Below are 14,038 nucleotides of genomic sequence, written 5' to 3'. Positions count from 1 at the left end.
AAGAATTCTGTAAATAAGAGTATTTGTAAGTTGCTTTAAAATTTTTTATCAGCCAGATCAGTAAGCCAGGATACTTAGCAATATAATTGTTTTAATCTAGTCCGACTAAGGCTAGAGCCAAATGACCATTCTAGCTGTTGCCATCATCCTAGGCATTTTTCCTGGAAACAGAAACAGAAATGGTAGTCTTTTTATCTCATGTTATGTTCTGCTCACTGACTTTTCTACTTTTCCATTGTGGCCTGTTTGCCAATTATCAGACTGTTAGAAAGCTTCTGCAGTGTGATGGGTTAAATGAATGAGGAGTATATGAAACTCATACAATGTGTGTTTCATGTTAATGATAATAAAAGAATGAACCAGTTTGAATTTATGTAAGTAAGTTAGCCACTGGGCAGAATTAAAATATTTTGCTTTTGATTCAACTCACCTGAATTTTGGAGCGCATCTGAAATATTTTGCATGAGTTCTAGATAATCACAGTCTGGTTTACAATTCCCCAAAAGACATTTGTGTGAGCTTATATTTTCACTTTGTCTGACAAATAGTAAAATAAACCATACACAGCTCACTGTATATAGATCACACAGAGACTACATATTCTCATCCAATTTAAAGAAGGCTGTTATTCAGGTAATTTCTCTGCAAGTGAAGCAAAAGCAGCAGTACCTTAAAAATACCCCATTAACCTCCCCATACATTGTCTTTCACTTTCTGGAGACAATCACTGTCTCACCTTTTGTGATAATCTTTTTCTTCAATTTTTTCACCTGTGTTGTAAATGAAAATAGTTTGATTTTTATGTATTTGTAAATTTCATATGAATAGATTAAAACTTTCTATTATATGTAACCTGTCTTTTGCTAAGCTTTATTTGTGAGGTTCATTCATGTTATTGTGTGTAGCTGTAGTCTTCTTTTTTCATTACTATAGTATTATGTTGTGTGAATATACCTTAATTTGTGTGCTTCTTCTACAGTTGTTAGACACTGGCAATACAGTTGTTTTAATCTAGTCCTACTAAGGCTAGAGCCCAATGACCATTATAGCTGTTGCCAGGCATTTTTTTTTTTTTCCAGTTTTTGGTAGTTATGGAAGATGGTTCTAAGAAGTTCTTGTCAGTGTCAACTGAGTGCAAAAGTTACTCCAGAGAACAGCCCCAATTGTTGAGTCATAGATAGAATTCACATAGTTCCCAATTCCCATTTCCTTGGCAATACTTGGTATCATTAGGTTCTAATTTTTGCAAACCCATCAGGTGTGAAATAGTATTCCTTATCTTTTTAATTTGCATATTCCTGATTATTAATGTAATTGAACATTTTTTATATATGTATTGGCCTTTTAGATTTCCTCTTCAGTGAAGTACCTGTTTAGGTCTTTTGCCAATATTTTAATTTAGTTTTTTTAATACTAATTCTTCATATGTCCTGGATCTTAGTCCTTTCAGGAATATATGTTAAAAATACCTGCAATTTTGACTTACCTTTTTATTTTCTTTGGTGTCTGTTGAAGGACAAACTTTATTAATTTTAAAACAGTATTTTTTTCCCCAGTTTTTGTGGTTAGTGCTTTTTGTGCCGTAACTTCTTATCCTAAGGTTTTGAAGATACTCTTTGCCTACTAAAAACTTATGTAGTTTCATGTTTTACATTTAGGCCTTTAACTCATTTTAATTGATTTTCTTGAAAACGATGGCAATCATTTTCTTACAAATACCCATTTGTTCCAGGGTCATATTTTGAACAATCCATTTTTTATCCTGTTCTTGTTTCATGTGTTGATATATGTGTGAAACCTTTGATACTCACTCATTACTCACGGTCTTAGCTTTTCTTTGCTGTAAGCAAAATATGCAACAAGACAACTTAGAGGAGGAAGCATTTATTCTAGCTCATGGTTTCAGAGGTTTAGTACATGATTGGTCGACTCCATTGCTCTGGGCCCAAGATCATGCAGAACATCGTGGAAGGGCATGGTAGAGGGAAACTTTTCTGCTCTTGGCAGCCAGAAGCAGGTGAGGGATGGTGAGAAGAAGAGAGGGAGGGGAAACGGGACTCAGGAGAAGATGACCCCTGGTAATCCACCTCCTCTACCCATGACCCACCTGCCTATAGTTTACCACCTAATCAGTCCATTCAAACTAGGATGGCTGAATAGGTTGCAGCTCTCATAGTTCAATCATTTCAACTCTGAATATTCCCGCAACACAAGAGCTTTTGTGAGATACCTGATGTCCAAACAGTAATAGGTAGTCTGTCTCTCCACCAAGCACATTATCATATTAGCATTATATTAAGAATTGATTGATATATAATAGGTCCTCATATTTTATTCTTCAAGCCTTGGCCTCATTCTTTATTTTGCCCTGGCTTTTATTTTTCTTTTCCACTTAAGTTTTTGAGTTAGTTTATTACTTATTGACACCAGTCTCCCCCACCCAAAAATCAAGCAAATAAAAGTATTAGTATCTTAATTTGAGCATATTGCATATAGATCAATTCTGGTAAAATTCCATGTAGTTAGGTAATTGAGTTTTCTCAAAAAATTGTCATGGAACATCTATTTAGTTCGTTTGTTATCTTGCAGGGTGTCTCATACATATATATATATATATATATATATATATATATATATATATTAAAACTTACACACAGATTCCTTAAATTTATTTATGAGTTTTTCATACTTTGGTCCCATTATATATTGTTACTTAAATAATATATGATTATAATAGTAGAATTAATTATTAATTATTATGATATAATTATAATATAATTGTAACCACATTAATGATATACATATGTAATTATACATATGGCTGAGCATATGAAGTTGCTATTTTTGTATTTCAAAAATGGTCAAACATTGGCAATTTCATATAGTTCAGATTATTAACCATGTGATGCTGGAATATAGAAACAATTTTCGTATTGATTTTGGATCCAGCAATCTTATTAAAAACTGTTACTTCATTTATCTGAGGTTATAGTGGGTTCTTTAATGTATAATCACATAGTCTTCTGTGAATAATGAGAATTGTGTTCCTTCTTTTATAATATTTATGTCATTTACTTATTTCTTGCTTTACTGGGTTGTCTAGGATCTCCAGGGCAATTGTAACTAGGAGTAGGGAAGATGGGAGCCTTTATCTTGTTCCCAGCCTTTTATCACTGAATCTTGGGTTTGCTGTAGCTTTTTGTTGATAGCCTTTATCAGGTTGAGGAAGTCCTTATCTACTCCAAGTTAGCTAAAAGACTAGTTTGTAAATAATTGGTAGTAGTTGCATTTTAACAAAAGCTTTTTCCTGCGTGTCTTATGCTTTGTCTTGTTTAATTTTTTAATTTAGTGGCTACATTTATTGATGTTTCTAATATTACTCCAAACTTGGACTTGATAATGTTTCAATTTCTATATAGTAAGTTAGAATATAGTTTATATTATAGTCTGTTTATATTCAAATAAATCTAAACTAGTAAAATATATTCTCTGAATATAAAGAAAAATATATTTATTGTATATAAATGTGTGTATGTGTGTATTTATTTTTTCTTTTGGCAGTGAGTGAAACAGGCTTGTATTTTATTTTCTCATCTGTCCTTAATAGATTTTGGTATGAAAATTATGCTAGGCTCAGGAAAAAAGTTGGGGTTGTTCCTTCTTTTTCTATCTCTGGAGGAGTTTGTATATGATTGGAAAGATTCTTGAATGCCTGGTAGACCTCACTGATGAAGAAATCTGATTTATACTTATCTTTATGGCAGAATTTCTTACTGCTAATAAATATTATTTGTGAATAAAGGACTATTAAGTTTTTCTAGTTTGTTGAGTCCATTTTGATAAGCTAATTTTTAGAAGTTTGTTCATTTCTAGGTTTTCACATTTTTGATATAAAGTTATGTTATTCTCTTAACTATTTAATGCTTGTAACATTTATAATGATGTCTCTTGATACTTGTATTTGTACTGATTTTCTCTCTTTATGGATTTTATTATCTTTTCAAATACCAGTTTGAGAATAAATAATCTGTTTTCTGTTTAATTTTCGCATATCATTTTTTCTTTATTTTTTAACATTTTAGTGTGCCCTTAACTCATTTTCAGCATTTTTTCTTTCTCTTTTTAAATACCTTTTATTTATTTATTTATTTTTATATGGTACTGAGGATTGAACCCAGGACCTTGCATATGCTAGGCGAGTACTCTACCGCTGATACATAACCCCAGCATTTCAGCATTTTTTCTAACATGTACATTTAAATGTATGTTTTCATTGTTGTTTATATGTTTTCTGATTTTCAATACTTTTTAAAAATCTAAATGTTATTTAGCAGTTTATTTCTTAATTATCTGGGTTTCTTAGTTTCTAAACACGTGGGCTTTCTCTAGTTATCTTTTTGTGACTGATGTCTATTACTGATTTCAAACTTAGTTGCCTTGTGAACATATAGGTGATTTAGGTCTTTGGACATTTGATGGGACTTTTTTATGACCCTGGCAAATGGATGATTTTTGTAAATGTTCTGTATATATTTTTTTTTTTTTTGAGAGAGGGAGGGAGAGAGAGAAAGAGAGAGAGAATTTTAATATTTATTTTTTTTTTAGTTATCGGCGGACACAACATCTTTGTTTTGTATGTGGTGCTGAGGATCGAACCCGGGCCGCACGCATGCCAGGCGAGCGCGCTACCGCTTGACCCACATCTCCAGCCCCAGTTCTGTGTATATTTGAAAAGAATGTTGTATTCTACAGATGCTGAGTACAATGTGCTATTTATGGCCAGTGAATCACATTGCATGTTATTCAAAGAGAATCTACAGATTTTTGGTTTTAGTATTCTTATTATTCTATTGTTTATTAGACGTGTTAAAATCTTCCACTATGATTGTGGAATTGCTTATTTGTTTTGTAATTCTGTTTAGTTATTGCTTTTTGAGTTCAAGTTTTAAATAGTTGTCTTTCTAACGAATTGAATATTTTGCCATTATAAAATGACCTTTATTAATGAAAATCAATTCATATAGCTATTCCAGCTGGTTTTTTTAAGCTTTTTTTTTTTTCTTTTTTATCTTATACCTTTTTGTATTTTTAAAAATATGTTTAGCTGGGCTGGGGATGTGGCTCAAGCGGTAGCGTGCTCGCCTGGCATGTGTGCGGCCCAGGTTCAATCCTTAGCACCACATACAAACAAAGATGTTGTGTCCGCTGAAAACTAAAAAATAAATATTAAAATTCCCCCCCCCCCAAAAAAAATATGTTTAGCTGGAGCATTTAATATCATTAGATTTAATAGTTAGGTTCCTTGTCTTTTGAATTGATTATTTTGTATTCTGCTTTTTTTTGTTAATATAGAAATTGCGCAATTTGTCATTTGCTGGTTACTCAAAACCTAAAATTAATTTCTTTTCCTTTCCCCACCCTACTTCATTCCTACAGAACTGAGAGAAGATGGTTTCCAGCCTCAGACTTATCTAGTACAGGGAGTGAAAGCACTGCATACTGCTTTAAAATTATGGATGAAAAAAGATGTGAGTCATTATAGTTGTTTTTATGTAGCAAGGTCAAGAAGAAAAGAGTACTTTTGCTGTTTTTGCAGCATTTGAATTTGCCACTGGTAGAGGGAATGGAAATCATGTTTTTAAATACAGCCTGCATTTTATTATACAGTATTTATAGATGTACTTGTGTCTGGTTATATTTTTGATAAGAAAGTACTTGAGTAAATCTTTAGTCTTTAATCTGGAAAATAAAGTATTTCAAAAATATTTAAGATATTGACTAAGAGATGAACATGTAGCTATAGAATAAAATAAAATTGAGCTCTTATAATGTGCTTTGTCTTTATGTACACAGGATTTCATTTAATCCACAGAGCAACTGTATGAGGTCTATTGGTATCCTGTTTAAGTAATTCCCAAAAGAACTGGTGAGCTAGGGACATAGAGTTAGTCTCTAAGATTGTAAACCTCTGCTCTTTGTCACTCTGCTAAACTTATGTAAAAAATGAGGAAAAGGAGGTGGTAATATTCAAGCATGAGCTCTTTATTTTCACTAAATTGTGGCCCAGTTGTACTTGAAACCTTTGAGATATCATCCTACATCTCTGTTTAGAATTGGTATTTCCTTCCCTCTAGAGCATTTATTTCTTGTGCCAGTGGACTTCAAACTAATCTATATATATAGAGAGTAAAAACTTAAAACACATCTGTAGAGAGTAAATTATGCATTTTTCCTTTCTCTGGGTTTATGAACTCTTGAAAAGTAGGTTTCATCTTTCTCATTTTTATTTCAACTCATAGATCTTGGCACATAATGCTTTAATAAGTGATAAATAATATGCTAATGAAAATATATTTCCATGTTAATTTCTTGAATGTCCATTTGAAATTAAAATTCTACTTTTAAGAGATATTATTGGGAGATAATAATTAATAGGTTCTGATAGTCCCAGTAATTTTGACACTTCCTTTCACTTTATTATCATTGCTATATATCCACAGAGAAAGTCAGTATGGAAACATTCAGAAAATAAAAATCGGGCTGGGGATGTGGCTCAAGTGGTAGCGCGCTCGCCTGGCATGCGTGCGGCCCGGGTTCGATCCTCAGCACCACATACAAACAAAGATGTTGTGTCCGCTGATCATTTAAAATAAATAAATAAATAAATAAATATTAAAATTCTCAGAAAATAAAAATCATGTCTTCCACCATCGAAGACTTCATTATCTAGATAATAAGGAAAAGCATAAGCAAATTAACAACTACCTAACATAATAAAAACAAAATCAAGCTTATGTTTTTAAAACTGTGTAATCTGTTTCCTGCTAGAGGCTTTAGAGGAGTGGTTCTCAAATGTGTGTATTTATCAGCATTGTCTGTAGAGCTTTTTAAAAATAAAACCTCTGGATTCTTCTCTAGAGATTATAGTTTGGTAGATCTGGGATGGGTCTGAACCCAAAAACCTCATAGGTGATTTCAGTGCATAGTAAAATTTGTTATCATGAGTAATGTTAAATTTGCTCTGAGAGGCAGCTTGCCTTAATGGTTAAGAGCTTGGATTTTAGAGTCAGATATTTGATTCATATCTCAGCTTTGCTGCTAATAAACTATGTGACTCAGGGCACATTACCTAACCTCTGTGCCTTAGTTCCCTTGGTTGCAAAATGGGAATAATTTACAGGTTGAACATCCCTAATCTAAAAATCTGAAATCTGAAATGCTTCAAAATCCAAAATACTTTTGGTATTAAGCATTTCAGATAAGGAATACTAAAACCAGTAGTATCTGTGTCATATAGTTATTGAAGGGGTTAAATGAGTTAATGCTTATAAATTATTTAACAGTATGAAAGCACAGAGTTAGTACTATGTTAATACTACTATTATTATCAGTTTGTTTCAATAAATTATGCTAAAACCAAGTAGAGGGTACAAAGCAAAAGTAGAAACTCTGCTATGTTGAATGTGTCTAAAAAATCAGAATGTTATTAGATATAGAGATTAATATATGGAAATAGGCAGAAAAATAATAACATTAGTTTGCAGTACAGTAAATGTGGTGACTCAACAATTAATTTTTTTTTCTGTTCATTAGGTTGTTTCCTCATTTTGCTTTTAACTGTTAAATGGAAAAGAGTTTATCAAAATTTATTCAAATTAGATTTCCATGAGACACTAGGATTATTTAAGTGCCTGTGTTCCCCATAAAATTCCTTATGTATTGTCAATTAAATATTAGGCTTAATTATTTTAGTATATGTCTGTAGTTGTAAGTGTAGTTAGAATTACAGCAGGATTTGAAGTGTAGAGTATAATGTTACTATTCAATATAAAGCAAAATTCACTCAAACAAGTCTGTTTTTAATTCAGTTTGAGGATTTTATATGATTATAGAACATAAAATGATGATGAGGATCTCCTTAGAAGGTATTATACCAACTATATGATCTCTGAGACTGGGCTTATTCTTACTGGCTATGTCTGCAAAGTCTAGAGAACCCAAAAATAGGGTCAGTAAGTTAGTTTTTTATTAATAAGGTGTAAGTAACTTTGGTTTTGTTATCTTTGTTAATCCAAATACAGCTTGTATCTGAACATGCCTTTGAAATTCCAGACAATGTGAGACCTGGACATCTTATTAAGGAACTTTCTAAAGTAATTCGAGCAATAGAGGTAAGAATGGAAACTGTCATCTAAATGCTTGCTTACTCTGTTTTGAGAAGCAAATGGATCTACCACTATTGTGGGGTGACCAGTACCCTGCCAGGGTAGGTTCCTGCTCAGGAGGTGTGAGCTGACTAGGAAAGAAAAAGTCTGAAATAATTAATAAGAAATGGAGACAGAGCCAGAAATTAGATAAAAAGGGGAGTGCCTGATAGGTCTTTTAATCCTGATAGGAGCGGAACTGAACAACTGAAAAATGTCCTCGGTTTCTTATTTTTAATTTTTTTTTGTTGTAGATGGACACAATATCTTTATTTATTTATTTATTAAAAATATTTATTTATTTATGTATCTTTAGTGTTAGGTGGATACATTAGTTTGTTTTTATGTGGTGGTGAGGATCAAACCCAGTGCCTCACATACGCCAGGCAAGCGCTCCACCACTGAGCCACAACCCTGGCACCCTCCTTTTTTTTAAGGGGGAATACATCAAAGTCAGGGATGAGGTTTTAAGATTTTAGTCGGAGGAGTCTTGCTTTTCCATGTGGCAGTAAAAATGTTGATTGGCATTTTGTCAAGCCACACCCATCCCTGAGAAGCTGTGTGGTTCCTGCCGGTCACTCCATCTCCCATGATGCTGTGCTGAACTTGTGACAGAGCTAGGTAGGAAGTTACATGAATTAGGCATTCCCAAACCAGCAAAGTTGTTCCTTTTCACCAAAGGAAAATGTCACGAAAATGTCACGAAAAAGCTGAGATTTGAATCCAAATATCTGACTCTAAAATCCAAGTCCCCAATACCAGACTTTCCTGCCTAATGCCTTCTACATTCTTTTAGTTCACGCATAGTTCACATATAGTTCACGGATGGCTTCCAGCATACCACCATGATGCAAGCATTTGAAAGCACCTTACACAGGGGCTGGGGTGTAGCTCAGTGGTAGAGTGTTTGCCTATCACATGTGAGGTCCTGGATTCCATCCCTAGTATAAGAAAAAGAAAGGAAGGGAGAGAGGGAAAGAGGAAGGGAAGAGAAGAAAATGAAGCCAAAAGCGCTTACAAGAAATAGAATGAGCTGGACAGAGTCTCAAGATTTCTAAAATCCTGGAGAAAAATTTGGAATATTGTATTGCAATGAAGTAATGAAATAATGAGGAGGCAGTTTCCAGGTTACCTCAGGTTCTTCAGGTTACTTCAAAAATTAAAAAAACAAAAACAACATAGTTATCAGTACAACTTTCAGATCCAGTTAATTTCAGCCATTCAGAAATGAATTCATGTTAAATAATTAGAGCAAGAGAAAAAACTAAGATTAAAAAAAAACCTAAGGGAAGTGAGTAAAGTTAGGTGAAACTGTTGGAAAGAGGGATGATATTAGTGGGTTGGGCAAGGCAGTCCACTTGAGGGAAAATATGAGAGCAGCCAGTGAGGTAAATACTTTTGATAAAAACCTATAAATCTGATTAGGTATTTTAATAATTAATAGATATTCTAGGTATTTAAGAAAGGAGGTTTTTAATTAAAAAATTTTTCAGGAAAGTGATTGTTCTAGTGTATAGCTTGAATTAAGAGGAAATTAAGTGGAGATAAAAGTCAACTGGTAAATTAACATCTGACATTAGGGCTGTTTTAAGGAATGAAAAGATGTACATATCTAAGAAATATTAAAATCCTAGATTTAGAATAAGAATAGTTCAAGTATTTCTCAGTATGTTCAAATGTAGTAGAAAAATCTCTTAAAGAGTGATAGTAATTGCATATAAATGGATTTAGGATCAAAAAACATATTTTACCGAGTCCTATTTAAATTCCAAATGTTGAAGAAAAGGGAAGAATGGATAGGTTTAGGAAGTGGTATATGAGGATTAAAACTTAATTTGCGGGCTGGGGCAGTAGCTCAGTGGCAGAGCACTTGCCTTCCATGTGTGAGGCACTGGGTTCAATCCTTAGTACCACATAAAAATGAAACAAAGGCAATCTGCCCATTACTACTACAAAAAAAAAAAAATTTAAAATTTAAAAAAACTTTTTCTTACATAGTAGGAATTCAGTTATACCTAAAGCTGAAATCAGTATAAACATATTATTTAGAAAGTTAGAGACAAATAACTGGGTGGTGGGGGGGAAACAGTTGTCAGAATTGCAAATTTTAGCTATGTACTCAGAATAATTGAAAGCAGGGTCTTGGACAGATATGTTTGTACCGTATTCGCACCAGCATTATTCACAATAGCCCAAAGGAAGGAGCAACGCAAGAGTCCATCAGTAGATGAATGGATAAACAAACTGGTACATAGAGTATATAAAATGGTTATTCTGACACATGCTACAACATAGATGAACTTTGAAGGTATTTTGCTAAGTGAAATAAACCAGTCACAAAAGGACAAGTATGATCCCATTCATATGAGGTTCCTAGAGTTGTCAAATTCATAGAGACGGAAAGCAGAATAATGGCTGTCAGGAGCTGGGGAAAAGGGAGGATGGGAAGTTAGTGGTTAATAGGGGCAGATGAAGAAGTTCTGGAGATGGATGGGGTGCTGATTGCACAGCAGTGTGACGGTACAGAATGCCCCTGAATTGTATACTTAAAAGTGGTTAAGATGGCAAATTTTATGTAATGTAAGTGTTTCCATAGGGTAAGTGGTTGCCTTTGAAAAATGGGTATCAGGGATGGGAAAGAGTAGACTGCTGCTTTTCATGATATTCTTATTTAATTTTTAAAACTGCATAGATGTATGGTCCATAAGAAATTACCAGGAGGAAAAAGTACCAAACTCAAGTACCATTGCATAGGTAATCCTTAGAGAAGATAGCTTTGGCTTAGGGTAGAGCCGAGGTTCCCATGTGGCAGTCGAAGTTAAGGAGAAAGAAAAGAAAGGCAGAAGAATTAATATAGTTAGATAGGAGAAAAAAAATCTCCTTTGTTTTCATATTATCAGGGTGGGTTTTGAATCATTCAAAATCTTAATAAAATGTTTAAAATATTAACTAAATTCTGTGTATTCATTATTTCTAGAAGGCTGTAACATTTCATTATTGTATCTGGATATTTAGTCATTTTGCTGTAATACACTTTCTTTAATATATTTAACATGAAAAAAAATAAGGACAAAAACTGCAAAAATGTGTGGCTTTGATTTAAAAAAAAATTTTTGTAGTTGTAGATGGATAGCATACCTTTATTTTATTTGTTTATTTTTATGTGGTGCTAAGGATCAAACCCAGTGCCTCACGTATGCTAGGCAAGCATTCTGCCACTGAGCTACAGTCCCAGCCCTGTGACTTTGATTTAAAAAGTAAATATTGGGCTGGGGTTGTGGTTTGATGGTAGAGCACTTGCCTAGCATGTGTGAGTCACTGGGTTTAATCCTCAGCACCACATATAAACAAATAAATGTCCATCAACAACTAAATATATATGTATATACATATATAAAGTAAGTATTGATTTACACAAATATGTATGTAAAAAGAATTTTTTCATTGGAAAGAACTGGAAGCAGCCTGAATAGCTACCTACCAGTAAGTATTAGGCCAGTAATTCATGATATACCCCTACACAGCTATTAGTATAATACTGGAAATCAAGGGAATGTGTTCACAGTATATTACATAGAGAAGAGATGGGGAAACCAAGGCTTTGATTTGGTCTTTTTCTTTTCTGTGATTAAATGGAATAGTTTTTGTTTTCTAAGAGTATTTTTATGGCTGAATAGTCAAGTCTATATATAGTAGCCTTTTTCTTAAAATACATTCTGAATCTAATTCTTAAAGGAAGAAAATGGCAAACCAGTTAAATCTCAGGGAATTCCTACTGTGTGTCCAGTTTCACGATCCTCAAATGAAGCAACTTCCCCATACCATTCCCGACGAAAGATGAGGAAACTTCGAGATCATAATAATATTCGAACTCCTTCTAACCTAGACATCTTAGAGCTCCATACAAGGGAAGTTCTTAAAAGATTAGAGATGTGTCCATGGGAAGAGGTAAGTATTACACTTCATGATGAGAAAAATAAACCCAGTTGTTTGTTAAAGTTCTTTAAAGGGGTAATAAAATTTATATTATCAATTATTCTTGTTGTTATTTGCTGTAGAATTGTAGGGGTCAACAAATATTTTTGTCTGGGGGCAAGGTGGGGTGCCTAATCTTTCTAGGCATCAGTGTCATGTTAGGATGAATAGACCTCATTCATTTACTGACATGTTTATTGAGTGTTTACCAAGTACCCTGTACTCTCTTAGGTTCTAGAGAAGTTGCCAGAGTAAGCAAAAATTAAGTCCCTGTCCTTATGAAACTTCATCAGAGTTCAAGTACAAAAATTGGGAGGCAAAAATATATATTAAAATAATGTAATTTCAGATGCCAAGTGTTTTGAAGGACAATAGAATAAATAGTCATGGTGACTAGCTGCTTTAGCTGGTATGGTAGGAGAGCCTCTCAGGTGGAGATGTTTGAACTGACATCTTATTAACAGGAAGATGTCACGTAGATATACAAATTTGGGGAATAGTATTGCAGGTTGGGGAAGAGCAAATGCACAAACCTGTCCTTGAGCCAACGGTACCAGCCTGGCTGACTACCTGACTAGGAGACTATTAGAATAAACCCTTTAAAATCAGAGAAATGCTGGCCTATTGGACAGAAGGGAGAGTGAGAGGCAGTAATAAGATCAATGCAGCACCATTTAAAACATGATAATGAATTTGTGATGAGATCTGTGTCATCTATGATTTTATGTTTTAAGAACAGGATAAATAGTAATCCACAATGAATAAGGTAGAGGAATCACTAGATTAAAACATTAAAAAAATTACATACAAATTATAACCTTCTTAAATATTTTAAATTGGACATAATAATTACATTGTTTTGAGAGTATGCTGTTCTAAGCCAGGCACAGCGGCATACATCTGTAATACCGGGGCTCAGGAGGCTGAGGCTCAGTGATTGAATGCCCCCGAGTTCAATCCCCAGTACCAAAAAAACCCAAAATAAAATAATATATTGTTCTAAACCTACTTAAGTCATAGCCCTCTGGGGAAGTTTTAGCTTATTACAAAAGGTTCTACTTATTTTTAAGGAAAAATATCTCAGAAAGGAAATAATTTTTATACATTAAAAACAAGCTACTGGGGGGGTGGGGTTGTGGCTCAGCGGTAGAGCACTCGCCTAGCATGTGCGAGGCCCTGGGTTCAATTCTCAGCACCACATAAAAATAAATAAACAAAATAAAGGTATTGTGTACAACTAAAAAATAAATATTAAAAAAAAAAGCTACTGGGGTTGGAATTGTGACTCAGTGGTAGAACACTTGCCTAGCGTGTGTGAGGCAATGGGTTTGATTCTCAGAACTGCATATATATAAATAAAACAAAGGTCTATTGACAACTAAAATAAATAAATAAATAAATAAATAAATAAATAAATAAATAAATAAATAAAAAACGAACGAATAAAATGAGTTACCATCGTGTCTTTCTTCACCTCATGGCCTCCGTGCCTGGTGATAATGGTGTGGATGCTAACAGTGCCTCATGGGAAGACAGATATGAGGTCAAGGTAAGGGTAAGTGGGAAGGCCCAGCAGTTACACTTTAGAGGAAGAAGAAGAAGAGAATAAAAAAAATCTAAGACCGTATTGCCCCGTCTTTTCAGCTTCTGCAGGAGTGGAGCTTTCTTTGGATTTGCTTTATGCATATTTTACATTCTGCTTTACAAAATGTATTTTATTGTCAATGGCCCTCCCAAAAGATGAACCATCCTCATGCCTTAACTTGAAGAACTCTAGAATATGGGATTGTTGCATGTTTCCAAACCCAGGCAGCTGCCTGTCACTCTGCATGGCAGGGCTATGGGGAAATAGCAGTCTC

The 14,038-nt window shown here is 33.8% G+C and overlaps 1 protein-coding gene across 1 annotated transcript in view; it reads left to right on the top strand.

Moving 5' to 3' along the window:
* KDM7A (lysine demethylase 7A) overlaps nt 1-14,038 on the top strand; it is an 84,625-nt gene that overhangs the window by 55,622 nt on the left and 14,965 nt on the right. The window contains exons 10-12 of the mRNA XM_081287463.1: nt 5,437-5,528; nt 8,082-8,171; nt 11,940-12,152. Coding sequence (XP_081143589.1) covers nt 5,437-5,528; nt 8,082-8,171; nt 11,940-12,152 — 395 coding nt within the window. The remainder of the gene's footprint in view (nt 1-5,436; nt 5,529-8,081; nt 8,172-11,939; nt 12,153-14,038) is intronic.

The sequence above is a fragment of the Spermophilus citellus genome, assembly GCF_964194105.1.
Source record: "Spermophilus citellus genome assembly, chromosome: 3".
NCBI classification, from domain to species: domain Eukaryota; kingdom Metazoa; phylum Chordata; class Mammalia; order Rodentia; family Sciuridae; genus Spermophilus; species Spermophilus citellus.
This window is presented reverse-complemented; position numbering and strand designations above follow the sequence as displayed.